The sequence below is a fragment of the Trachinotus anak genome, unplaced genomic scaffold, assembly GCF_046630095.1.
Source record: "Trachinotus anak isolate AG129_WGS33_773 ecotype Australia unplaced genomic scaffold, CSIRO_AGI_Tana_v1 ptg000013l, whole genome shotgun sequence".
Lineage (NCBI taxonomy): Eukaryota > Metazoa > Chordata > Actinopteri > Carangiformes > Carangidae > Trachinotus > Trachinotus anak.
Genome location: NW_027273864.1, coordinates 28,636,194 through 28,663,526, shown reverse-complemented (window position 1 = coordinate 28,663,526; position 27,333 = coordinate 28,636,194). Strand labels below are relative to the sequence as shown.

At 40.5% G+C, this 27,333-nt stretch overlaps 1 protein-coding gene across 14 annotated transcripts in view; it reads left to right on the top strand.

The window, feature by feature from the left end:
• The window catches only part of slmapa (sarcolemma associated protein a), a 63,521-nt gene that overhangs the window by 10,528 nt on the left and 25,660 nt on the right, over positions 1-27,333 (top strand). For 12 of the 14 annotated variants that reach the window (XM_071494564.1, XM_071494563.1, XM_071494561.1 and 9 more), the window contains exons 2-6: positions 12,104-12,251; positions 13,656-13,728; positions 23,027-23,063; positions 26,363-26,425; positions 26,732-26,827. In XM_071494564.1, the coding sequence (XP_071350665.1) occupies positions 12,104-12,251; positions 13,656-13,728; positions 23,027-23,063; positions 26,363-26,425; positions 26,732-26,827 (417 nt within the window). Of the gene's footprint in view, positions 1-12,103; positions 12,252-13,655; positions 13,729-16,584; positions 16,905-23,026; positions 23,064-26,362; positions 26,426-26,731; positions 26,828-27,333 lie in introns of those variants that run through there. The other 2 variants (XM_071494573.1, XM_071494572.1) reach the window with 2 other exon arrangements.

Below are 27,333 nucleotides of genomic sequence, written 5' to 3'. Positions count from 1 at the left end.
TGCTGTGCATGTGACCATATATGTACTCTCTGTTCCCCATACTCCAGCCATTCACCTCTGTCTATAAACACTTAAATATATAGCACCACTGTACACACACATTGTATATGTAAGATATTGCAAAATGCAGTTAGATACTAACTGCATTTTGTTGGATTTGAACTCCCACAATGACACAATGGGAATAAAGTTTAATCTAATCTAATTGTTGATTTCAGGTCAAGTAGCTTTAAGGTTTTAAAGGGCAATTTGTTTGTGGTCATTAGACCTGGGTGTTACAATCTTCCAATTCCTAGGCCGTTTCATCACGTAACTGTACATGATGTGTTGTTTGGGCTATGTAATTGTCAGTCAAGTTTTTTTGGTTATGAGAACACACACACGCACACACACTCCCGTACAGTAAATGACTCATTAGATCACTGTCGGCCTCAGGTGGGGCTAGAGACTCTGAAATGGAGAACAGATTCTCCACTCCCTATACCTTTAGTGACTGTTGAACTGTGAGCGCCCCCTAACAGTCAGTGTCAGTGAGCACAAATTACGACTGAGTATGAATGGATAAGCTTATACCTGTGTGAATGGAGATTTGCACAGCTACCAGACCTGGGTGTTGCCATTTTTTTGGCATTGACTCAAGCCTAAAATCTCTGAATAATTAAAGCATACATATGAAACACCAACTGTTGTAATTTGTTTTGAAAATACACTGCTGCCACAACCTGCACTGCAAAATACACATCTTCACTGCTACATCCTCACAGCAGCAGTGCTAACACCACTGTAAGATAAAGGCTGTATTCAAAGAGCCAGCCAGTTAATCACTTAGCCAGGTCTCTTTTAATACAGCATCGTTCACCAGCCTTTTGTGTCTGTTTTTGCACAATTGTGAGTAGTCGGTTTGTGAGAAAGACAAGCGGAGAGCTAATAAGACAGTCCACCAGGCTGCTGGTAGAGAGCAGTGCTGACAGCAGCGCAGAGCTGTTGTCTGGTGTCAGTATTCCACAGCATGGTAATGGCGTGAGTCTGAATACCAACACAGCACAGGAACGCAGTTACACAAACAGGACACAGCTCTATAACTGTCTTTATATCTGAGTGTGTGAGTGTGAAGGAATAAGACACTGTTGGCAGGAAACGAACCCTGGCAGATGAAGCTTTGGCATTGTGCATGTTCGTGTTCAGTGATAGAAATCACTGCATCAGACACTGCAGCAGGAGCCCACAGTGGAGCAGTGGAAGTGAAATTTATTACAGTTGTGAAACTAATAGACAACCCAATGACACGTTTGTGTTACATATGTTGTACATATGTTGTTTAGCTAAATATCCTGTTTCCTCTGATTTGCATTGAGACCAACCTCCCTATGGAGGACAGAAGGCAACGAATTGGAGCAAATTTTTAAGGTTGACATATCAGTACTTGAGAATTAAAAATATAAACGCATATATACTCACTATTTAGATTTAGATGAGCCGTCACAATGTATTGAAGTTCAAGATTTGCCTCCTCCCACTTTTCTTTCTGTAATAGTGGGTATACACTGTCCCAGACAAAAGATGACCAACGTGAAAGAAACTTAGCGATATCTTTGTTTGTGGCTCCAAACAGTGGCTCTACGTCACACTGTGACAGAAGTTCAAAAATGGCCAACGTCATAGTCATGTGACACAAAGATAGTCTGTGAAAAATTTAGGATGACTTTTGCTGCAGCCTACATCCACGAGCCAATCAACAGGAATACAACAATAAATGACACACTAATCCACCGCCACTACTGCAAGGGCTTGACTCTTCCTTAGCTTCATGGTTTATAGCAGTGCAGATGGATGACGCACGCCGATTATGTTTTATTCTTATTTATTGACCTGTGTCATAACCTACGATTCAGTAGGTGTTATTGTGCAGTCTACATCTTGTGCCCAAATGTTTGAGCTCCATGCTGCACAGTGTGGTTTGCAGTAGACTTGATAAGATTGCTGAGATCTCACATTCTGTTGGTGCCTTTATAGGTGTGTGTGCTTGGTTGTGACACATGGCACTAAGTTTTACTATCTTGAACTTGATACCTGAACATGCTGGGTCAGGTTTTATAACTTGTTCCTACATGATGCAAGTTATGCTGTTAGAAAGAATGTTTCTTTAGAGTGCAGCGGTGTGAAAGATTATTTACTCATTATTTATGTGTTGCATCACTCTATCCTACACCAAACATTATGTGGAGCCCCCAGTTATACATATCTTGTTGGCTGCAAATAATGAAACTATCACGAAGCCAGAACAATTAACACGCTAGGTGTTCACGTTGACCAGAATAAACTGGAGTTGATAGCTGAACCAGTTGGCTCTATTGTCTGGTGAAGCAACTCATCCTGAGTCTTCAGTCTTCCTCAGACATGAGCTTATTGTTATAAGTCACCACCAGCCACCAGATCACCTGATGCTGAATCCTAACAAGGTTTAGGTTTAGGTTTAGGTTAACTAGTTCAGTTACAGCAAACTCACTTGTTCAGACACTGCAGCAGTTTCTGTTTTCAACAAATTAAACTGTGAGGAGACTCAAACATCTGCATCATTTATTAATACAACATATTCAATATTTATTAAATATCACTCCAGTGTATTAAGTAATTGATTCATCTTGACTATTGCTGCAGAATTGACATAATTGCATAAGGATTATCATAAAAAACTTACCAGTGAAACAAATACCATTAAATGATCAGGCTATTTAATGAGTATAGTGACAGTATCTTGTTTGAAAGTTAGCCTATTAATACTACAAACAACCAGAAAACACTGTATGTAAGCTGCTTGATTTTGGGGAAAAATAAGTAGATATCCATCCATGATGTTTAATTATATAAAGAGAAGAGGTTTGATTTGGTTGCCAGATAGCAGATGATTCAAGTACAGACTCAAAGGGCTTGAGTCAAAAATCTAAATGTAAATTTATAATTAAAAAGAAACACTCCAAATTGTCCTGCAGGGGTTTTAAGAGATTGAGGTGATGTCTTCAGATGTCCTGTTTTGTCCATGCAACGATTACACTGTTATACATTTAACAATGTTATAAAGCAGGGAAAGTATATCCTGATATCAGAGAAGCTGGATCAAGAAAATATTTGACATTTTTGCTTTATTCATGCCTTAAATGATTAATCAGCCCTATATAGACCACTAAAGGGACAAAGCTGAAAATAGGCAGCTGAAATCTGTTGCCCAAACGCTCGTGCACTAACACTCACCTATCAAGGAAACACACACACACTGTGCTGCAGGAATATTGTCACATGCTGGCTGATAAAACCTTCTTTCTGTTTGCCAGTAGCAGCAAACCGCCTCTTTTGGAAATGGTGGAAGGAGTCCAGGCTTCAGTCAGCAGGCTCTCTGCACCGACACACAGTGGGATCAACACACTCTCCTGCTTTCTTTCCATCTACAGCCTCTTTCAGACACACACTGTAACCTGTAAATGCTCTGCCAGTTTTGCATATTGTCATCCTGTTTGAGAACGACTCCTAGTTAACTGAGTAAGAATCTCACGTAGCACGAGAGAACAAGACAGTTTAATGGTGAGTTGTACTAAATCAGTCACTGGCATGTTGCACGAAACAGTCTTTCAAAATGTACGTTATACATAACTTCGTGGTCTTGCTGGTCTTGTGTGGAAGTTACAAAATGTCATGTGTGCACTGCAGCACTGTTCAAAATGGTTCCACTACGCTTGAACTAGATATCCTGAGCAATATCCAGTCCTGTCTTTATTCTACTGTTGTGTCCTGTTTGGTTCTTGCTGACACAGACCTTCACATTCACTGGTTAAAATGACATCGCCAGCTACGGGTCATATCAGGTATCGCTAATTAATATTCATTCTGTGAGTAACTTGGTGGTCGGCCAAAAAGAAACTTCTCTGTTGTGTGGCTTGTATGCTCCCTGCAAGCTGCTGTCTGTTCTAGGCCAAAAATCATTTGTTCTTGACGAAGCTCCACTCTGTATTATTACAATGGGCTGAGCGTGTCTGTAGTTGCTTTTTCCAGTTAATCTTTCATTCACATCACATCAGTAATAATAAACTCACTATTTCTGGACCAGAACCTTCAGTATTTGGATCATGTAGCTCATGAAAAATGGGGCGTGTCACATTCAGTAGGTGCTTTCCCAGGGGTAAAAGTTGCTCCAGCCCAATGTGATTTGTGTTTCCACAGCACGGCCAAAGCCTCCGGAATCAAATTAGTCAGCTGCCATATGCAAAGCACGGCCACCGCCTTTTGTCATTGGTCTGCACATTTATTAATAATGATGATGATAATGATGATGATGATCTTTATTGTCTTCTGATGTGGAAAGTTGCCTTTGGCTCCACAGGCTGGTTGAAGCACATCATGTTAATAATGTCCTGGACTTTGTCTTAAAATCTTTTGGGCACAAACAATAAACAAAACAACGTGCAGTTGTGGATTGTAAAAACAATGCTGTGTGGCCTCATGGGTTATACCACACAACGATCCACAATTCAACTTCTGGCTGGGGGACCTGTCATACTGTCATACCTGTCTCTGAACTACTATCTCTACTCCTGCTATCATTTAAAGTTGAAATTCCTGACAAAAGAATTGCTCGAAAAATGAAAAATCAGAAACATTCAGTGCTGCACCTTCCCTCACAAGGCACCACCCCCGGTAGAGAGACTTTTCTGGGGGTAAAACTATCTCACTGGAAGTTAATTTGTGCACTGATTCCTCTGGTGGACACACGGGTAAGGGAACTGAGTTCCTTAAAAGGTTCTTTTAGTATCGGCCTAGACTCTCTATCGGCAGATGCACATAAAGGACTTGTTTCAGGACCAAGGCTGAAAGCTTGGTCGAGACATCCCTGCTTTGAACTGTCAATGTGAAACTTCCAGAACAGACATGTATGTGTAAATGCTAAAACTATATAATTTAAACAGAGGAGCATAGCAACGTCCATTATTGAAAGCAGATATTTGTTCATTGTCATCGTGTTTTTCTCTCCAGAGCCCAACAATCCTGTTGTCCCTCATTCTAGTGTTAACAGATTTATCACACCAGTCATGACTCGGCTTCTTCAGTGTGACCAATTCATTCAATAACAAAAAATGGAGTCTCACGCCTCAGTTCCAGCCCTGTGGTGTGACCAATCCTTTGACATCCAGCCCCACAAAGGAACCCTTTTCCTACTCGTACTGTCAATAATTGATAACACAGATTTCATGGCTGCTTCTTTGTTTGCCATGAAACTTTCCACTTTATCGCTTTAATTCTGATTTTGACACTAAGCTACTCTTTGCTCTGAACATACATAAGATATACTGACATTATTATAGTATATATAGTTATCTGTACTACATCAGTCCTTTGCCTACAGTTTCTTGTTTGTTTCTAATGCAGTTTTCACAAACATGTTTACTGTATTCCCCAATCCCTGCCATCCTTTATTGTTTTCTTCCCTCCTGCTGTGGTTATTCATCTCCTGCTATTTGTATGTTATTATGAGCATGTAGGCTATTTCAGATTCAGATTTACATATCGTTTTTGAATTTAATACATACAAACATAACATAACAAAAAACACATACAAGGAAAACAGCAAACACACGACATCATGTAAAAGGAAATCAAACATCAACTATTATCCTCATTTCTCAGACACCCCTAAAAAGAAATTCAGATGTCCATATGTGTCTCAATGTTTTGTCTGGTGTAGCTGCTGCTCTTCACTGTTTTCTGCTGGGCCATGAGAGTTCAGGGAACATGCTTATTGAGCCTCTCAGAGTAAGAAATGTGTCCTGACTGGCCCAAGTATTACCACTGTTTGGTCGTACTATTAGTAAATGCTTTATCGTCTGCCCTAACAAAGGAGAATCTGAATGTAAGAGAGCGGCAGAGCTGTTCTGACCTGCTGGCCTCCCCAGCAGGGGCCAATTGATTGTATAAAAATTTCTATATGTTTTAGTTGATGTAGAAATATTGTATGTAGAACTTTCTTTGAAGATATTGATCATTAACATTTTTAAAGTCTGTCTTAAAACAAGACAAACATTACTGTATGTATGTTGAAATAGTTTTTGCTTGCTAGCTCATACTGGCCAGTGTAAGTGAAGGGGTGAGCTTATCTGAGCTTAAAGGATTTAAGCGGCTCTGCTAGCAGAAATATAATATAATATTCATAATTATGGTTTTCATTAGCATAGAATGAGCCGTTCATATCTACATAAGGAGCAGGTCCTCTTCCATTGAGCCGGTCATGTTGCCACCACCATTTTTGAACAGTTGCCCAGTACAGACAAGCTCAGCACTGGCTCTAGTCTTTAGGTTTTTCTTTACGTCAAGGCCTCTGCAGGTTCTACTACACACTTGGAAAGGGAGGAGTGAGGGATGAGGCATTCAGTTGGTTTAGAGTCGTGGTGAGGGGATGGTAACACAAGGGAATGATCACAGCAAACATAAACTGTTTCAATGTACATACACTTACTGGGCACTTTATTAGGAACACCACACTTTACCAGGGTCTCTTCAGAGTGCAGGGGTGTCTCAAAAAATGATCACTGGTGAGGTTTCATAAAGTCAGATCTTGCACAGAGCAGTCAAGTGACAGAGGCCGTGTTCAGACTGCCAGCCAAAATCCGATTTTTAGCCCATCCAGATTGGAACTGGATGGCTCTTTTGAAGTCTGAACAGTCACAAATCACATGAAATCCGATTTTTGGAAACCAGATCGAAACCACCATTGGGAGGTAGTTTCAGATCGCATTTGGACAGATGCGACTCAGTCTGAACAGCTCCAAACACTCAGATCGGTTTTGACTGTCCGTGACGTCACTCTGTGTGACGCCAGACCCAGCTCTTCGGGTGGCACCACACCATGGATGTATACATCCATGCACCACACTCGTTGCTGCACAGAAACTCCGGCAGTGAGTGCAGCACGAAGCATTGTTGTGTATAATCCTACCAGCCTCCTGTGGCGTTGCAAATATCTAGACCAGGGGTACCCAATACGTCGATCGCGATCTACTGGTCGATCGCAAGAGGAGTGCAGGTAGATCGCACGGAACTCCCAGTGAAGTTGAGGAAAAAATGTAGATCGACATATTGGGCACCCCTGGTCTAGTGCGTCTGAGATGTTCTGCACCTCTACTAGACAGTGATAAGGCCAATATACTGAGGTGACCTGCCTCCATCATGTTTGTTGTTGTTGTTGTTGTTGTTGTCGCTGTCGCAATTATATGACATATATCAGATGCTCCGTTACTACAGCAACCTGTCAGATCAGTCAATAATGTGGCACAGTCTGAACAGAGCCATATCCGATTTGGACACTTGCTAAAAACAATGTGGACAGTCAGCCCTAAAAATCGGATTTGAGTAGGAATCTGATTTGAATCAGATTCGCCTGCAGTCTGAACGCGGCCAATGTAAAGAGGCGGAACATGATTGGTTCTCCTGTGTACAATCTACCTTTGCAAGTAGAACCTTATAGAACCAAGTTAGAGAACAAGTTTTGAGATACCTAAAATAAATCTATACAAAATATGCAGCTTTGAAGTGAATTGTCATTTTTAAAAAACATGAGAAAAAATAAATAAATAAAAAAAGTTATAAAAAGTTATCAAATCATCGATATGAATGGGTTCACTGTATTCATTAAAATATAAGACATCATTCATTCATTTTATTTACAGTATGTCTGTGTGTATTAAAATAGTGATTTTTTTCTTAAAGGAGACCTGGCTCTTCGTGCAGAGTAAATGTACGACACTAGAGGAATAATATCTGAGGTGGAAGTATTTTTAGTCGTTGTCAAACTTTCAGACGAGTGATTCTGGGTGACTTGATAAATACAGGGCTGGACTTCAGCTGACTGCTACTATCTGTTTATTAACACATCTGTGTGTGTGTGTGTTTGTGTGTGTGTGTGTTGGTGTGTGTTGCGTCCAACCAAACTGGTGTCATGTGTCGACCTGCTGACTGGTTAAGTGCCTGTCGTGCCTGTTGACTGCCCACTGATGGTTTGCACTGTTTTTGGAGGCTGAGGGCAAATTAAAATCCAAACAGAATTACATGGCATTCATTTAGCTGACACTAATGAGGGAGGAGAGAGAGAGAGAGAGAGAGAGAGGGAGGGAGAGATTGAGAGAGAGAGAGAGAGGGCGAGAGAGAGGAGGAGGAAGACAGAGGGATAAAGGGATGCAGTGTTTCCCTGAGAAATGTTCTGTTAGTGGGTGGAAGTGGTGCAGGAATTCTGGTGGTGCTGAAAATCTGTCAAAAGAGGAGATTGGTTTGAAAAGTGGTGCGTTTGTGAGACACTGTGGGCACCGGAAAAATCATCTCCGTGCTCCAGAATAATTTTCAGAGCCTTTTTAATACATGCAGCTTCCAGAATTTTAACTATTCTTTTTAAATGTTTTTCTTTTGTTGGTGAAAGCAACAGTCTCATGCTTCAGAGCCACTCACCAGCGAGCCACTTAATGCACATTGCCAAGACAGGATAATGTAAATTAAACATGTTGTTTTTCATACAATCCTGAAATGAATAGAAACTGATGGTTGTGTGGACGGTCGGTGCTTGTTGTGTAATTGTTAATGGGGATGGAGATTAATCACTAATGGCTGAAGCAGATACACATTAAGATGAACAGTGAGACAGAAACAGACGGATAGAAGAGAGGAGAAGGAGAGCAAAAGAGATGGACAGAAACATCAGCCGAGAGACAGAAAGACCAGAGCTCCAACAATTAACAGATAAGTTGATTAACAGAAAATTAATGGGCAACTTTTTTATTATGATTTAATTTTCTAAGTCATCAGTATCAGTCAAAAAGGCAAAACATTTGCTGGTTCCAGAATTTCAATTTGTGGCATTTTCTTGGTTTGTCAGGGAATGAAGACATTAGTTAAAAAATGTACTGTTTTTATTTAGCCCTACAGTTACAAAACAAATTTCAACTGTTTTGTGTTTCAAAAGACAGAACTTGACATTTAATACTCTAACTTCTAATCACTTTAATAACACATTGGTCATTTTGATTGTGATTTCGGGACCTGTTTCTAGACGAGCATGATGCTGACACTGAGAGAAACCACAGAGACTCTGCTGTACTAAGAAGTTGTGGGACTTTCACCACATATTTTATCACTGATCTGTGACATTCATTAAGCCTGTTCCTGTATTTAAACAAAGAACTTGTTGTTCCCGCCTTTGTCCTCAGGACCCTCCTTTGTTTCACAGATTTTGGAACTTTTAAGCCCGTCTGCCATGTTTGTTGTAAACAGCAATGTTGCCTAGTTTTCATTTGTTTGTGTACGTCATCAGTCCTTTGTTTTTCTTAAGCACTGCCCATAGTGTCAGAGAGAGGCAGAACACATGAATGACAGGACTGATGGAGGATTCTGGGTAATTTAGCAGCGGTGAGAGGAACCATCCTCAGTGATAATGTCGGTAATGATGCCGTGAAACAAGATGATCACAGACAGATGACTCTCACTGGCCTGAGACTGAACCAGCAGTCTGCTGCCCACAGGTCTATGACGTCATGCTCTGTGTGTCCGTGTGTGTGTGTGTGTGTGTGTGTGTGTGTGTGTGTGTGTGTGTGTGTGTGTGTGTGTGTGTGTGAGCCATATGTGAGGTATGTGACGCATAGTGTGTATGTGTGTTGTTGCTGGGTGAAAAGCTCTATAGTTAGGTCCCTCCCTCCCTGTCTCTAGGTTACCATGGGGACAGGAGGTAACTGTGTGTGTGTGTTGGGGGGATATCATGAGCTGTGAATTGGTAGCTTTTTGTAGCACACTGCAGTTGGATAAACAGTGAAGTCAACTATTCAGTCTCGGCTCCTCTCTCTCTCTCTCCCTCTCTCTCTCCCTCTCTCTTGTTTTAGCGTTTCCCTCCTTCAGTCCTTCCTTCCTCTCCTCCGTTTTCACTGTGTCTCTGGTAGATCGTAGATCGACAGTGGTTTTCAGTCATGATGGAGAGCTAAGAGCTGATGAATGAAACTCCTGGAACGACAGGCCTCAGGCTAACGCTAACTCTGTGTGTGTGTGTGTGTATGTTGTGTAATTTTATACCTTGCTGTGTGTGATTGTGCCTTTAATCTATGTGTGTCTCTATGGGTTCATGTTTTATATGTTCATTTCTAATCCTTGTGTTCGTCTGACCACATGGATGTTACTGTTTGCTGTCTGACATCTGCATATGTGTGTGTACACTTTATTTCCCTCTTTCTGTGAATATGTATCTTACCTGTTTGTGTGTGTGTGTTGTTGTGTGTTTTCTGAACAAGTGAATGAAGCCAAGGTTGATGTTAATTTTTGTGAGGTTTGTGTTTTATGTGTTGTGGTTGTTGTTGTTGTTGTCGTCATTCTCAGAGGGTTCATGCTGTGTGACTATGTCTAAGTGCCTCTAAATGACATGTAATGTTGCTGTATTGTCACATTCATTGTTGTTGTTATCTCCTGGTTGTGGGACTACAGTGTAGCCTCTGGAAGTTATGCAGCCCTGAGTACTGAGGACAGGAGAGTAGTGACGATCTCATTGTGAATGCAGGGTGAATACAGTCCTTTCAATCCTTCAAAGTTTGTGAATTTGAGAAAAAAAGGCCTTCAAAGTTTTTGAAATTAGACACAAATTTACATGGGTCATTAAAAATGCAAAAACAGAAATCAGAGTACATTTGATATTTTTTTTAATTAGCTGCATGCTGCTGTCTGTGTGTCTCCTGCTGTCTTTCACCTCTTCAACTTGTAAATAAGTCTGTGTCACTCTGTCGCTATTGCTTAACTTACACAGTATATTATTTTGCTGTTGTGTTAGAGAAAGCAAGAGACCACAGAATCACTGTAACAGAGCACAGCGGAGAAGTGTTCACACATTCAAGCCCCCAGTTTTAATTGTCGTCTCTGAGCTTCTGTAAAGCCTGGTGGTTCTCATGTTAACAGTAATTAACCTTGATCTGTGTCTGTGCAGTGCCGGGTCTTAGAATTTGAGGGAACTAGGCCTTGAAAGTCCTTGAATTTGATGTGTAAGAAGGTGTGGGAACCCTGTGAAAATTAAAATCAGCAAATTAAATCAGCAAATGCAAATAACAGCTTTATTTACTATGTATCTCTGGATGTGTTTATTGAGCTGGATAGTTGTCAGTTAGCATTGTTGCCAGTTTTACCCGTGGCCAAGAGCAGTTTTACATTTAAAAAAATCCCATGCCTTCCAGAAGGCACTTTGTTCTTAATTCATGATTAAATATGTTGAAGTGAAAAGTCAGTGATTACTCCATTTTCAGACCATAAGGTTTTATATTCAAAAACTTCCTCAGAGTCTGTAAGAAGTATTTTTATAACATAATATTTTAAACACTGTAGAACAAACCCGGAGGATCAGGGTTTACACTAATAACCATGTTCTGTGTGTGGCACAACAGGAAGAAAAATATTTTGGCTTGTGTTCTGGGTGATTCTGGACACTTTATGTCAGACTCAAGGAAAACCAATATAATGTTTTTTTTAGCTACTCTAGCAGTGTGGCTCCTTTGATGGCAATATAGGTCAGACTGTCCACCACTTTGGTCCAGAGTGAAAATAGCTCAGCAGCTACAAGATGCTTTGCCATGAAATGTTGTACAGACATTCATGATCCTTGGATGAAGCCAACCGCCTGTGGTGATCACCCGACTTTTCATCTAGCACCATTATCAGGTCAAAACCTCCAACTTTGGTTCATGTCCATTCGTATCAGCCTCAGCTGTACTTTGTCTTTAAACCCTAACCTGTTTACAGCTGACTGCATCACCCCTCTTAAACACTTACTGTTGTGATTGGTATGATAACACATCATGATAAGACACTGTTATTATTACATGACAGTGTATCATCTCGTTCCTGCTGGCTGGTGGTGACATTCTGGCCATGACGGCTCTTGGCTGCTGTCACTTGGCATTAACACTATTATGATGTATCGAGTTCATAAATTGTTATTGACGGTTATGTAATTCCAAAGAATGTAGCAGTCTCTTCATGTCTTGTTTTTGTGACATTGTTGTCTCAATTTCTTCACACGGTTCTCACCTGATTTGTTTTTGTGTGTCAGTTCTACCTGCAGGACACTAAGAGCAGCAACGGGACGTTCATCAACAGCCAGAGGTTGAGTCGCGGCTCGGAGGAGAGTCCACCCTGCGAGGTCCTCTCCGGAGACATCATTCAGTTCGGTGTTGACGTCACTGAGAACACACGCAAAGGTACATGCACGTATGAATTATGTTGACACAACACAGACACGGTTTATACGGCAGAATGGAAAGAATCAAACAAAGATAGTTATGGTGAGGTAGACTGTAAAAAGGTTTCTTCTTTCCTCTGCCAGCCTTGTAGCTGATTATGCACTCATACAGCCCTGGAATAATTACACTCGACTAACCCTAAAGGTACCAGGGGCTTGTTATGCGTAGACCACATAATATACGCAAAGACAAAGCAGAGCAGATATTCAGGTCAAATTTTCAGCTCCACTAATGTCACTTTCATTCTAGAGACACATTCAACCTGCTTTGGACCTTATTCACACAAGACTGCGAAGAGATGTTCATGTGTGAGCTTCACTGTTTCAAGAAGAGTCCAGTCTATGGAACTGAAACAGAAATAAACAGAAGTGCATAAGATAAAATCAGATAAATATAGCTCATTTTCTCAGAGAAACCATTGGTTTCAATTCATTGACAGTATGAAAATGAATTGGGATGCACTTCAAATGTGTTTGAGTTGTGTTATCCATCAAAATGAATATAGGTCTGTTGCAGTGCATGCTGAGGCCATGCAGTGCAGACGTTTCACATTAATGTGAACATAAATTACATTGCAACTAGGACAGTGATTATTTTCATTATTAATGAATCTGTATTTTTTTCAATAAATTTTTTTGCTCTCTAAAATGTCAAACATTCATCACAACTTTACACAAATGATGTCTTTCCTTGACCAAAAGACCAAATACACAAAAGTATTTAGAATAATGTGTGACAAAGAAAAGCAAGGAACATTAGTTTGACTGTACACAACTGCCTGAAAAATGATGAATCAGTTATTAAAAAGTTGCCAATTGTTCTATTAATTGACATGACTGACAAAAAGAAATACAGATGTAACATTAGCAGTTATGGATTACAAAACTCAAGTTTCTTGAGACAATTAATAGATTTTTATACCGTGTGGAAATAAACACACAAAAAATGGATACCTAGAAAATTTACAAATGTTTTAAAGTAAGTAAGTAAACACAGCAGCATGGACGGTCAAATGGTTATCTGTGATGTTCATTGTTAGACAAATCTTAACTTTATTGTGAGCTTTCCCAGACACAACCACTGTTTTCAAATGTGTTTGATTTTTATCTTAGCCAAAAACAAGATGTGCTTGTGGTTGTGGCACCAGTCAGACTAGTCTGAGATGGAGGATGGCTGGAGGATGTAGCTCAGTTGGAAAAAGCAGGTTGGCCACTGATCTTCGAGGTGAAGGGGTTTGATCCGTGACTCCACCTGTGTCATGGTCTCCATGTTGGCTGGTGATGAAGGGCTGTACTACAGAGCTCCAGTTTCTCCTCACATGACGTGGATATTAACATGGTGGTTGTCTGTCTGTGTTTCCAGTCACCCATGGCTGCATCGTGTCAACAATCAAACTCTTCCTACCTGATGGGATGGAGGCACGCCGTCGAAGCGAGTAAGTGTTCTCATCAGTTAACACAGGTTACATGGCTCGAGTGAAAGACTGACGGTTTAATATTTCCCTGGTTACTGTAAATGATGCTGTTACTGCCTGTCGTCTGCTCTTACACACACACACGCACGCACACAGGCAAAATTTCTGCTTGCATAGTAATGTAATTATTGTCAGTCTAGTTGTTGATGGGGACAGCCATTCTGTTAACAAGCTGTGAGGGAAATGGTGTGTGTGTGTGTGTGTGTGTGTGTGTGTGTGTGTGTGTGTGTGTGTGTGTGTGTGTGTGTGTGTGTGTGTGTGTGTGTGTGTGTGTGTGTGTGTGTGTGTGTGTGCGCGCGCGCGCGTGTGTGTGTGTGTTTGATCTTTGTGATAATAATTTGAAAACTATTATTGATGTTGGTCTACTGGTCTTTTGATATTTACATTGATACTGAGGGTTGGAGAATGAAGGACATTTAGATACAGTAGACCAGCAGCTGACCCAGCATGAAACTTCCTACTGTACTGGGAGTCCTAAGTGTGTGTGTCTGTGTGTTTGTGATTGGCTACTGTAGATACCATGTGGAGTCTGTGTGTGTTTGTCTGTGTCTGTGTGTGTGTGTGTGTGTGATGGCGGGGCATGGTGCCATGGTGGGCAGTGCCATCTGCTGCCCTGCTGTCCACTCTCAGTCTGGAAAATGCAGACGAGCATCTTGACCTGCATGAGAACAGACTGAAAGGACGTCTCTTGGGTTTGTCCTGCTCCTGCCGTCTGTGGGCTGGCAAATGAAGAGTTAATTTCCATTTGCATGTTTCAGGAAAAACACACAGTTCACCTGAATTTAATCATACATAAGATCCTTCTGTGAAGACATTGATTAGTGGATCAAAGAGCTGATATTGAGTGGTGGTGCTTGAGTGGAAAGTTCCTCATGGTCGAAGGTCTCAGGTTTGTTTCCACCATTTGTGTCTCAGGCTCCTCAAACATTCAACAACAGTGAGCTGGTTAGACAGAGAGTCTGCTTACTTCAGCTTAGATGACCTCAAACCTCCAACACATCATCATGAAATTGGGTAACTGAGGCTGCACAGAAAGACACCAAACAGATTGGAAATTCAAAGACTAGCTACTGAAAACACCTGCACAGATGTGACTCGTCTCTCAGGAATGCAGAAATAATACTGGCTCAAACTCGCTCTTTTCTTTTATTTAATTAGGGCTGCGCAATTAATCAAAACATAATCACAGTCTCAACACAGCAGTGCAAGTGCAATTTCCAGATCACAGCACTGCAAAAAACCGCAGGAGCTGCAGTTGTGTTGATAAGGTAAAGTGTCTCAACATTGTTGTGCATTGTGAGCAGTGTAAGTGTTGAGGTGCCACAGAGATGCCCCGGGCTACAAATCACATTCTCCAGATGTGAGGGAACATGCTTGTGTGGTACCAGACCCAGCAAAAATCACATCATCATCAATTTTTCTTCAGTGAAAATGAACAATCACCCCGACGGAAATTGTGACTCGCAATCACAATATCTACCAAAATAATTGCAATATGATTTTGTTTCATGTCGTGCAGCCCTAATGTTAATATAAATGTAGAGAATCAAAACATTGTTGATTGTTTGTCAGTCATTACTTAATCATAAACATGCCCAGTTTGAACATTGTGGAGGAAGCTACACCATGTTAGACTCACCCACCCACCATCACAAATGACCTTCTCCTGCAGGTCAAATTTGAACGAATGGACATTTTCATTAATCAAAGAGTTTTACTTATCATGGTATTTAAGTGTGTGCAGCTCTGTCTCCAATAAAGTGCAGCTGGAGAGTGATGTGAAGCTAAGTAAGACAGATTTATTAATAGCTGAAGAATGTTTGCGCTCTCTGGTGATAGGATTAGCCATCTGGACGTCAGCCAAATACGGCTTTATACAGTTACCCCCCGTGTGTGAGGAAAATGCTTATATTTATACAGTAGACAAAATCTGTGTCCTTCAAAAGCTCGACTCAGTCATTATCTTTGCTGAGAACTGCAAGTGTAAACCTGAAAATTCACAGGAATAGTTTAATTAATTCACCTTTGAGCTGTGCAGATAAAACATTTGAAATGTAAAACTTTTTCAATTTTTAAATCCCTGCAGCTGGAGCTGCCTGCACCCAATCCCAATAGATTTTATGCAAAACAGGCAGTGGCAGATTTAAAACAAAAAAACATTACTGTGAACACACCCATACTATTTTGTTTTTCTCTAATGCAAAACACCTGCTGTGAGATCACTGTGTGGCCGGAGAAGTTTGAAAACGTGCAGCAGCAGCTTTCTGTGAATCATTGTGGAGTCAGTGGTGACACACAGAGCAGAAACACTCAAAAAGATCATTTTCCATTTAATGTAAAGCTCTAAGTCTGCTTTATTAAAAATCTCACAGTTCCACTTTTCTACAGGAAACATGGAACTTCTTTACTCTTGGAAAAAGTAGTTCTACCAGGTCCAAATATGAATTTAAAATAATGAAAAATGTTTCTGGTTTGACCGCTGTTCTTTGTCTCCAGTTCCAGATTCATTCATGACAACAGCTCTCCTTTGTTTCCCTTATCAGTCTGTTATCACCTGCCATGTTTCCTTTAAAGACCCACACACACACACTTGTCATCAGGTGGATATTTCATTTTCAGGGCCCTTTCTCTTTTTTTAGGTGACTGTCAGCTTGTTGATGAGATTTATTGATTTTTTTTATATTGATGAGATTGAGAAAGATAATAACTCCACCCCCTCATACAGCACCAGGTTACTTATCTAACACACCTTTAGTGTCCCACAGGTCATAAAGGTAGCGAACAATAAAAGCTGCAGCAGAGAGGCAAGTTTGTTTCCTCACAGTGAGAGCCAGGAGGGGTGGAGCTACAGTAACTTGCACAAGTTAAAGGAAGAAAATCAGCTGTTTTCCTCAGAGGAGGGGGAGGAGCAAAGAGTAGAAAGAAAGAAAGTTTGTGTTATGGGATGGTTTTACTCACGCTGTGGAAAAGCACAGAGGAATCAGCTGCTCAGTCTGAAACTAGAAGAGAAAATGAAGTAAGAGGTGGAAGTTGTTCATTTTCTCACAGGAGTAGCTGAGTCAGGCTGAGAGAGGCTGAACTTTGACCTTTGTCCCGAGACAAATCACCAGCTGACACACAGGAAGGAGACCTGACAGGTAACGTCTCTGCTGTATCTGAACCGGGGTTTTTAGACTCAGGTGCTTCTGCTCAGGCTGCGACATGCCGCTGACTGTTTCTAGAGCCTCACAGCTAATTACTGTGACGACCTAAAATTTGTGTTAATTCACAATTTGAAGCTTGAACTGGTAACGTTATCTGTTAAAGGAGCACTGAGTGATTTACATCCCATCATAAAATGAAGCTGGAAGTCTAAAGCGGTGACGGCCCAGCACAGAGCTGATTTCTAGTGCTCAGACTGTTGGATTTATTATTTATGCCGTATGCAGGTAAAAACAAGTCACCAAACCTGAAGCAGCAGCTGTGAGGGAATCATCTGTCACTCCCTCTGTGATTTCTTATCCACAGTAACTGTTGTGTTAAACATAGGCCAGTCTTTCTGTACAAATCTGTGGCGAGGAAGGAGGTTCTCCAGGACAGGTCCATGTCTCTTCATTAACTGGTCCATTTGTCCTGTGGGACTAAGGCCAAGGTGTCCTTTGAAATTTTGCAGTACTTACATTTTGGTATAAACTGAGCTTTCCATCATTGATTTGATTATCTCTAGATTTTTTTTACACTTCATCAGTTACTTGTTTACTCTAAAAACATTCCAGAAAAGCTGAAAGTGGCCATCACAATTTCTAGGACCCAACGTCTTCAGTTGTTTTGTTTTTCGTCCAGCTAACAGTTGAAAATCCAAAGATATTCAATGATTTTACACTGAAATAACAGAGAAAAGCAGCTAGTGTGCAGAATCTTTCTGTGATAAATTATCTAAGCTTTTATTTGATTATCAAATCACAATGGAGGATTGCTTTTCTGACTAATCAGTTGATCCACCAGTGGTTTCAGCTGCATTATTGGTACCAAAATATAACTTGCTGCAAAACCCTTTTTTTCTTTTAACAAAAAATGACTATTTTAATGTTTAAACACAAGCAGCCAGACAAGAACTTTTTCCAAATGAAAAATTAGCAACATTTTGATTTTAATGAGATACTTGAAGACGAATAAGTGAAGATGAGAACAAATCTGACAAGATACTTGATGCCAGCTTGGTACTTGACAGTTTTTGGATGGTAGGTGCTAAAGGCAGATTTTTATCATTAGTATTGAGGTTTGCTGCAGAGCCATATGGACAGTATGAACTGTTCTCCATGATGGTTTCATGTACTTCAGAACAGGTCTGAGTTGTGGTGTCATTGTTAAACCTATTTAGTGGTAGAAATATGTGAGCCGGCCGCAGATGGAAACTACTGCCAGTGTTTTCCATCATCAGTGTCTGCTGGACTGCATGCAAAACACTCTCAGCTAGATCTGATGTGGATGACTGATTCCTGTGGACCAGCTGCTGTGTGTGTGTGTGTGTGTGTGTGTGTGTGTGTGTGTGTGTGTGTGTGTGTGTGTAGGCAGGCTTGATGTTCTTGTGAGCCATAGTTGAAGAACTGTGAATTTAGGTCATCTTATGCTGTAGATGTTTTCCACCTTTTGAAAATGTTACTTTGGAGCGGTGCTTGTCTGGTCTCTGCAGTCAGTGTTTGATGATGACTGAAAATTAGTGATTTGCTTGATGTAGACAGAATCTGCTGCAAACACCTGCTGTGGAGGATTTACTTAAGTTTATGATATGTAACTTTTCCACATATTGGATATATTGAGTTGTGTACTTAAATTATCCTGATGTAAATTCTCAAACCTTGAGAAATGCAGGATTTTAATCATGGTAACATTTCATTTTGTTGCCTGGCAGTGACGTCATATCTCCTATGAGCATGTGTCAGGTTGTTGTCACCTGCCAGAAGCTCAAAACTTACTTTTATCCAGTTTAAGCCACATTTTAAGAGAAACATTTAAACTATACATTTTAACCTGATGAATGTTTTTAGTGATTGGATGTCTGGATCTTACGGTATCAAGAAAAAAGCCAGGCAGCGTTTGGGCCGCTCAGCTCCCAGCCACTCCTGTGTCCACTGAAGAGCGTCGGTGAATCACTGATTTTTAAAGTGAAACTGCTTTATTCATTGGTTCTGCTGGTTTTAATCTCCTGGTCCGTTTGTTATGGAGAGGAGGATGCCTCTCTGGTTAATTTGGCTGCCAGTAAAAACCTCTTGAACGTCTGGTTCATAAGTTCTTAGAGAAACAATCGAAACAAAGCTTAGCAGCAATCTCAGCTCCCAACCCTTCCCTGACATCCTTCCCTGAACCACTGACACTGAAGGAATCTAAACCAGGAGAAAATTACAACAGTAGTGGTGAAGACATCAACTCCCATGATCCCACACTATTTCATGACATCACCCAATGTTGTCTTTTGTTATTGTTTTGATTGTGAGACGCCTAGCAGCAGAAGTTATGTACTGTACTGTAGCTTTTTCTCTGTTTTGCTCACACACCAAAACATTTAAGGAAACATGGGATTGAAACCTGTAGCTCCCACTGTTTTTAATGATGTATGTCTGAAACTTTCCAGTATGTGAAATACAGTGGGCGTGCAAGGGAAAGCCTCACAACTTCAGGTTATGTGAAGCCACATGCCACAGGTTAAGTTCCTACAGGGGGAAGAGCTGATTGATTCATGAATTGGCAGAAAAGAAAAATCTAATGTAATGATGAACAGGTGGCCTCCTGCTGTGATAATATTGTTTTAGTGACAGAACGGCTGCTGGCAGCGGTGATAAATGAAACATTATTCATAGTGATTTGCTGTGGTGATGAAAATTGAAGCGTAACAGACTGACTGCTGTGACTTAATGAATGTAGCAGAGACAATTGTTGGAGCGCACAGTAAGATGGAGTCATTAAGGAGAACAGAGTCCTCTTCAGCTCGTCCCACCACCAGCTATCAGAAATCAGCTGCTGAGATGCAATGTAAATGTATTATTTTAATCTGGCCCTGGGAAAATAGATGGAAATGCAACTTAAAGTCAAACAGATGACAAAATGCTCTTAACATGTTTGCACTTGTGTTATTCAAAATTACAACCGTTACAGTATCTCCTGAGGACAGGCAGCAGAGCTCGATGTAATGCAGCTCTGATATGAAGACACTTATCTCATCACAGTGAAATCAGGATCAAATGTTAAGTCTCTGACGTTTATGTGATAGATGAAGTGGTTTGTCACATTGAAGGAGAGCAGCAGCAGAAACTGTTACTGCTACATGTACAAAAGTCCCTTTAAATCTATGGCTTATCCTTTCAAGTATCTTGTCCAATCCACTCACCTACGCTTTGGCCTCAAGCACTAAACAGAAAGCACCAATGAAAGTACTCTTCCCACCACACCCCTTCATTCTGTCCACGCCTCTGCCTTTGGAGATTAATAACTGCCATTGTTTGGCACTAACAAGCATTTTTTTTCTAACTTTACATTGAGTTGGTTTGATTTCTTGGTTTCTTTATTGTTCTGTTCCTCAAGTAGCAACAATATAAGGTTATAGTCAGGATTAGGCTGTACCAGCTATTTGTAAATCCATCACTGTTTATAAGTAAAGTCTTCCCTAAGTATTTAGTAACACCAGTCATTTACTAAATCTGGTTGCATCATCAGAACTTGAGGAATGTCTTTGGCGAGTACAGACCTCAGTAATGTGGACATCAGTAAATAACTTCCAGAAATGTTCTAAGGGGCCAAAATGACCTGACAATCCTTTTTTTTGCTTTTGGTAATTCTTTTTTATTTATATTTTCAAACATGAGGAATTATGTTTCAGAACCACAGTAGTAATGTTCATGTAGAATATAGTGAGAGGGAAATGAATGTCTCATTGCACTACCTAAACAAAAGTTGAATATTGGCATGTTTTCTAGCTTGATGTATTTGATATTGTTTTTTTTGTTTTTTAAAAAAAAATGTATTATACCATCTTTAGCCATATCTTAAGATGATATTGGTTAATCAAAGTTTTGGTTCACGCCTGTGGTTCTAAGTGGTGCCTGTGTAAATAGGTTTAGATCTTCATATATTTATATTCAAGGAAACAACAGTGTTCTTCACTTACTGAATGTAGAAGAAGTTTAAGATAAATTCTGAGAAGCACTGTTGACAACACTGGTTCTTATCAGATGTAACTGAATCACATATATCAGTTTGCTGAGAGATGTTTGTGTGATTTCCTCATAGTTGTTGGGGTCCCTGCCTCTCCTTGGTTGGTAGTTATACATTAACAGACTCTGGCTACACTTTGCCCAGAGTCAAGTTTACCTTCATTCCTGAACTCTGCCTGTGTCCTGGTAGATTCTGGATTATCTTTACCCTCACTGAAACAAACCCGTGTGACCTTGTGGCGCTCTAAGATACAGTATCTCCATTAAATGGCAGAGTTCATGTTACTGTAGGCCAGGGCATGAACTGAAATCCGGTGTTGTTTTAGTTGTGTGTGAACAAAAAACTCTCATGGACTCTAATCTTTTTGTTTTTAATTTTCTCTTTAATGTTAAATCAGTGTAGTCTGGTTTTTAAATCACCATCCATGCAATGATGTGCCGTGATAATATACATGGCCTGAGCTAATCACAGTATGTATGGTTTAAAATTGAATTATTGATTTATGATTTTGTCTGGGATTTTAAATCGATGTATCCGTTCTCTTGTACTCTGTTGTCTCGTATGAGCAAGTTGATTTTTACAAATCCACAATTAACTGTAAATGTAGGAGGCATAGAATAATCAATTGTTCATTTCACTTTGTACTAGCCACTTGTTTGTGTTGTGAAAACCACAGATGGAATTTGTCTTATATAAAATCTTTTGTATGATCACATTACCAGCAATGAAATATGGGATCAAATTACACATAACCATTATCACTGTGGTTCACAAGTGATAAAATGTGGCCACTGTTCTGCTGAGTGTGGTAACTAAGAACTGATGGCCTGCAGCTAATCTGATGAGCGGTGCTACACATGATCAGCAGCAGAATCACTTTGTCTCAGCTGTTGTTTTACATCTTGGTTTAATTTGGATTTGAGATTAATTCAAATACTTTCCTAATTGAATGAAAATCCAAATTAACCACTGCGCACTGAGATGACTTCACTGTGACGGATGGGTATCATGGGAGCAGTTAAGTTTGTAAATGAAGAACATTTTTGATGTTTCATACACGAAACGACCAAACAACTAATCAAAAAAATAATTGGCGAATACTGGTTAGTTGCAGCCCTAGAGGTCAGCACCTTAACATAAAAAATGAACAAATGGGCACAAAGGACAAAAAGGTTTCATGCACCAAAATCCTACTGTCTCATCTCGCTTGACCTCCTACTCAGCGTGAGGATAGTTTCCTTTGACTATGCAAAGCTCGACCTGTTGTTTGTCATATTTCCTGCACTGTTCCTGCTGCCTTGCACGTGTCAGTGATGTAAACCTGTGCTACACTTTGCACCACACCTTACAGTGAGCACAGCAGCAGCTCATCCCTGATCATTGACTCCTCTGTGTGTTGTTGTGATTAGCTGTCTAAACTGAAGTGCAGTAAGACCTGTCAGTGTGCGGCTGAGGACAGGCTCATCCTGCAGCTCTGAAAACTGGCTGCTCCGCACGAGTGAACTGTCGCATCCCTGAGTAACTTTAATTGCACTTTAAGGAAGGGATTCCCGTCCCACTTAATGATTCACTGACTGTGTTTGACATTGAGTCACTTCTACACCACAACACACTGAGTTCACGCAGTGTTCATAATGCTCGGCTTTGTTGAGACTGTTACAGGTGTTGCTGGAGCTTGATGGTCACTTTTGAGGCTGTGTGTGTGTGTGGCTCTAAATGAAGCTAATATTGAGTTTGGGAATTAAACTTGTTGTTTGATGAATTAGCTAATACAAAAAACACATTAAGTTAATCCATTACTGCAGCTCTGAATTAATACAGAGACCTTCAGATATTTAAAAGAACTTAAAGTAATGTGAAAGTTGAGGTTTGATTTTCAGCTGTTGTGCCGACGACTTTGTTGCGATGAGGTTTTTGTTTAACAAGGAGGTGAAAAATGAGTGTCACAAGACCTTCAAGAGCCATGTTTTTTTTTCCTTTTCCTCTGTCGCCGTGGTTACTCCATGTGTCTTCCCTCCCTGCTGTTTCCATGGTGATTAACTGTTTTCTTCCCTCTCTCTTCCTCTTTCAGTGTCATCCAGGCTCCGTTACCACTACCTGTAGACAAGGTAAGAGCAGAAATGTGTGTGTGGTGTTTTGTTGTTCTGTCCCATGTGCAAATTGTTTGTTGTGTTTGTCTCAGATTCCGATGTAGGCCTGCATCTCAGTGACGGAGGTGTGTGTGTGTGTGTGAGTGAGAGAGTACAAAGACTACTTATGTGTGTGAAAATTAATCAAAACACACACACACACACACACACAGTGGAGTAGTCAGCTGATAGAGGAATGCAGGGATTGCTGCCAGTTTGTGCTGCTGCACTACAGAAATCTCTCGTGGATCAGGGGCAAAGTCTTGTTCTCACCGCTCACTCTCAGTGCTTTAGATGTCTTCAAAACCATTTAAATGTCCAAAGGAAAAAATCATCGGCCCATTTGTCTGTGTCTCTGCTCGGAGCTGGACACTGGACTGTGATACTATAGGATCTTATTTGGAGGCTCCATTATACACTGAGTGCGTTAGGTTAAGGATGTGGACTTACCAGACTTACCAGATGATCTTGACTAGTCTCTTGCAGTGGATCAAGTATTTTGGGTAGAGACAGACTGATGTGCTTTTAGTTTTAGGTGTATCATTTAGACTGCTGTATACTATATACCTGCATCAAACACCCTGTTGTTCACCATGCACCACATCTTATCTAGACCTGACCCACTTCATCCATTAGACTGAGAGGAAGAAAAGGTAACTGGTCTGTTTTACCTGTTAACACACAGCTGATGACATGGCATCATGTTGACAGGTAGGGACTGAGGTGATGTTCGTCTCATGTCCACGTTGCTTCAGTCAGTGAGTCTGAAGTGTTTTAAAGGTTGTCGTACTGCTCAGGAAACTCTGTTTACTGGTACAGAGAAAATCTCTGAGTAGCAAGTTAGGAACTTTGCTGTGAGCAATATGGAAAACTTATTTTTGACTTCACTGCTCTCAGCTTATTAAAAGCCCACAAAAACAAAACAATTAAGGACAGACATCAATAATGGAACACCAGCAATCTGACTTTACAAGACTAAGACGCAGTTAAACAAACATATAAAACTCCATGTATGACAACAGTCCACCTCAAGGTCCACTTCATGGGTTTTCTCTGAGCTAATATTCTAAATCCACTGATGAAGATTTTGTGGTTCACTTGGTTGTGGTTCCCAGAAAAAGCTAGTATGTGGACCTTGAGTCAAGGTTTTATTGTCATACTAATATTTTGAAAAGCTCCAAAATGAACTTTGTTATATTGGAAAAAAATATTCTTCAAGTGAGATAGATAAATCAGCCAGTCTGATGTATTGGCCAATAGGAACATATTGCAGATATTTCTGTATTGTGTGAATGTTAGTCAGTAAGAAGCTAGAAATTGCAGCAAATTAGGTTCCAGTCACAGTTTGTCCATCACAGAACAAACTGAAGTTTATTTTTATACTGTTGAATGTGTCACACAGTACAAAAGCTGCTGGCTCTCAGTGCTGAGTTCACACAAGGAAGATTCATTGTACCGCACTAAACTGAACCAATGAGTTAGTCTGGTCTGTCACTGTGGCCTGTTGCACCTTTTCAGACCTTCCTGTACCACTGAGTCATACCAATATACAGCACACAGTACCATACTACACTGTCATTACTCTATAATATTATATTATAATAATATATTTCATACTACACAGTGCGGTGCCTGGCTAATTGTTAGTCCACACTGTAGTGTACCACACTTCATGTTAGCTTCATCCGCTGCCTTGTCCTGCTCTGTGTCTCCCTCCAACACTGAGAACAACAGGGCCTCAGTGAAACCTGTCTGAGGAATGTAGGCTGGAGCTAACTGTGTGTGTGTGTGTGTGTGTGTGTGTGTGTGTGTGTGTGTGTGTGTGTGTGTGTGTGTGTGTGTGTGTGTGTGTGTGTGTGTGTGTGTGTGTGTGTGTCAGTCAGGGAGGAGCTGTGATTAGATTTGAGCCACTTCTCTAACATAATTAAGTGTCCTAAAGCAGGATCCTAACACCTACCAGGACTCAAAAGACACACACATACTTAGTCACACACTCAGAAAACACACACACCCAGGCTGTCACATTGACTTAAGGTGGAAATGTACTGAATGCACAGGCAGAATGTGTGGGGGTTTGGACGAGACTTCATGTACCATTGGCTTTGACTTTGGTGTCACCAGTGTGCACAAGTCAGTGTCCAAAATCCTGAAAATTGTGGACGCAAATAGCTCATGAGACACCTGCTCTCACCACCATCAGGCTTTTTAATGTGCAGTTGCAACACCATCAGGTGAAGAATAGTTTGATATTTTGGAGGGGGGGAGCTGGAGTCAGGATGTAGTTCAACTAGAGACAGGAAGCAGGGGAAACAGAGTCCATAGTTCAAAGCTACACTTGCCAGCACCCCTAAAGCTAACATATCTTTACACAAACAGAAAAGTCAAACAACTATGTTCATTATCAATCTGCCAATTATTTTCCTGATTAATTGATAAATCTTTTAGTTTATCAAAGCTCAGAAAACAGTAAAAAAAAAAAAAAAAAAAGCCCATCCTAGAACACAAGGTGATATTAATCTGAGTGGGTTCTTCTGACCTGGTAGATATGTGGACAGATGATTTGTGTCATTTTGCTTTACATCAAACAATGATAGCAACAAAAAGCAGCTGACTGAGCAAGTGCAGTACGTGACACAAAATGGCAGGTAACCTCAGATCATTTCAGGTAACTGGTTGGTTTGGGCACCAAGCTGTGCAGGGCGGGTGCAGGTTTGCAAAAGATGATGTCAGACCAGGAAAATAGAGAAAATGACTTAAAAGATTAATTGTTTATCAAAATAGTTGGCGATGAATTTTCTTTTGATCAGCTAATCGATTAATCGTCTAATTGTTCCATCTCCAGTAAAAAACACAGTTGGTAGTTTTAGCTGTTTGCTGGATCTAATGTGGAACTGTTCCTTTAAGATGGACACATGCAGGACAAGTGACTGCTGTGTAGTCGTGTACAACCGGCTCACTGATGATCACACTGATGATCATTGTGAGTCTGTGACAGAGCTCATTCCCAGTGCGACTGAATTTTATCATCAAAATTCTTTAACACTGCCTGTCTGAGTATAAATGAATGTATGTATCTCTTCTCTTGCTTTTGTTACATCAATTCTGATGTTTAGACGGCGTGTTCCTCCATCCTCTGTGTGTGTGTGTGTGTGTGTGTACTTGTGTACATGTACAGCACATGCTTTGACCTGTTTTTCATGTTTGTCCACCTTCAATTTAAACACAAGGCTGAATGAACTCTAGACAACAGTCAATATGTTGGTGTGTGTGTTTTGTAGGTTGCAGCCAACACTCCCAGTATGTATTCTCAGGAACTGTTCCAGCTCTCCCAGTATCTGCAGGTAACACACTGACACCCACTGGTTGTTCTGTGGAACTACAGTAAAAATAATACAATAATGATACATTCATAAATGTATTTTTCATTAGGCATCATAAATGTCAAAATAAAACAGTACCAACACATTTTTTATGTTAAATAACAAATCGAACAATAGTAACTAGTGTGAACATGTTCCTCTGATATGGAATAATTTTGTCTCATTAATCAGAACAGACCTAATTTTTTTTAGCACAGATGTCATGTCATCCATCTTTATATGAACACAATTCATTTGATGACCCCCCCCCCCGTCTCTCTCTACCAGGAGGCCTTACACAGAGAGCAGATGTTGGAGCAGAAGCTAGCCACTCTGCAGCGTCTGTTAGCCACCACTCAGGAGGCGTCAGAGAGCAGCTGGCAGGTAGGAAACACTGGCAGTTTAGCCTTTTGTCAGTTTGTCTGCATGTGCTCATGTTCCTGTTCACATCCTAAAACGTCTCAGACACTCTCTGCTTTGAATATTATTTTTCCCTCAGTCACACAGATAACATGATATATCTTAGATAACAGTTTCACATTACATTGCAAATCACACAGTCACCTGTATAAAGGTACTGTTGTTTAGCTCTGCAGCATGTTATGCTCTCACATATCACCTGTGAGTCAAACCCCAACATGTGCTCCTTGCATATTGATTTCTCATAGGTAGTCTACACTCTTCCCTCTCAAAGGTGCACTACACTGGGATGTGTTACACTAATTCATACTGTATTGCTGTTATTGCATCAAACAGAAATGACCACATTACAGCTTGTGAATACCATTAGTCTCAAAATTAATCTGGGACTGGGAATTTTGTTTTGATGAAAGAGCAAACAAACACACCTACGATCACGACACTTAAACTATCATTTAATGTTATCTTCA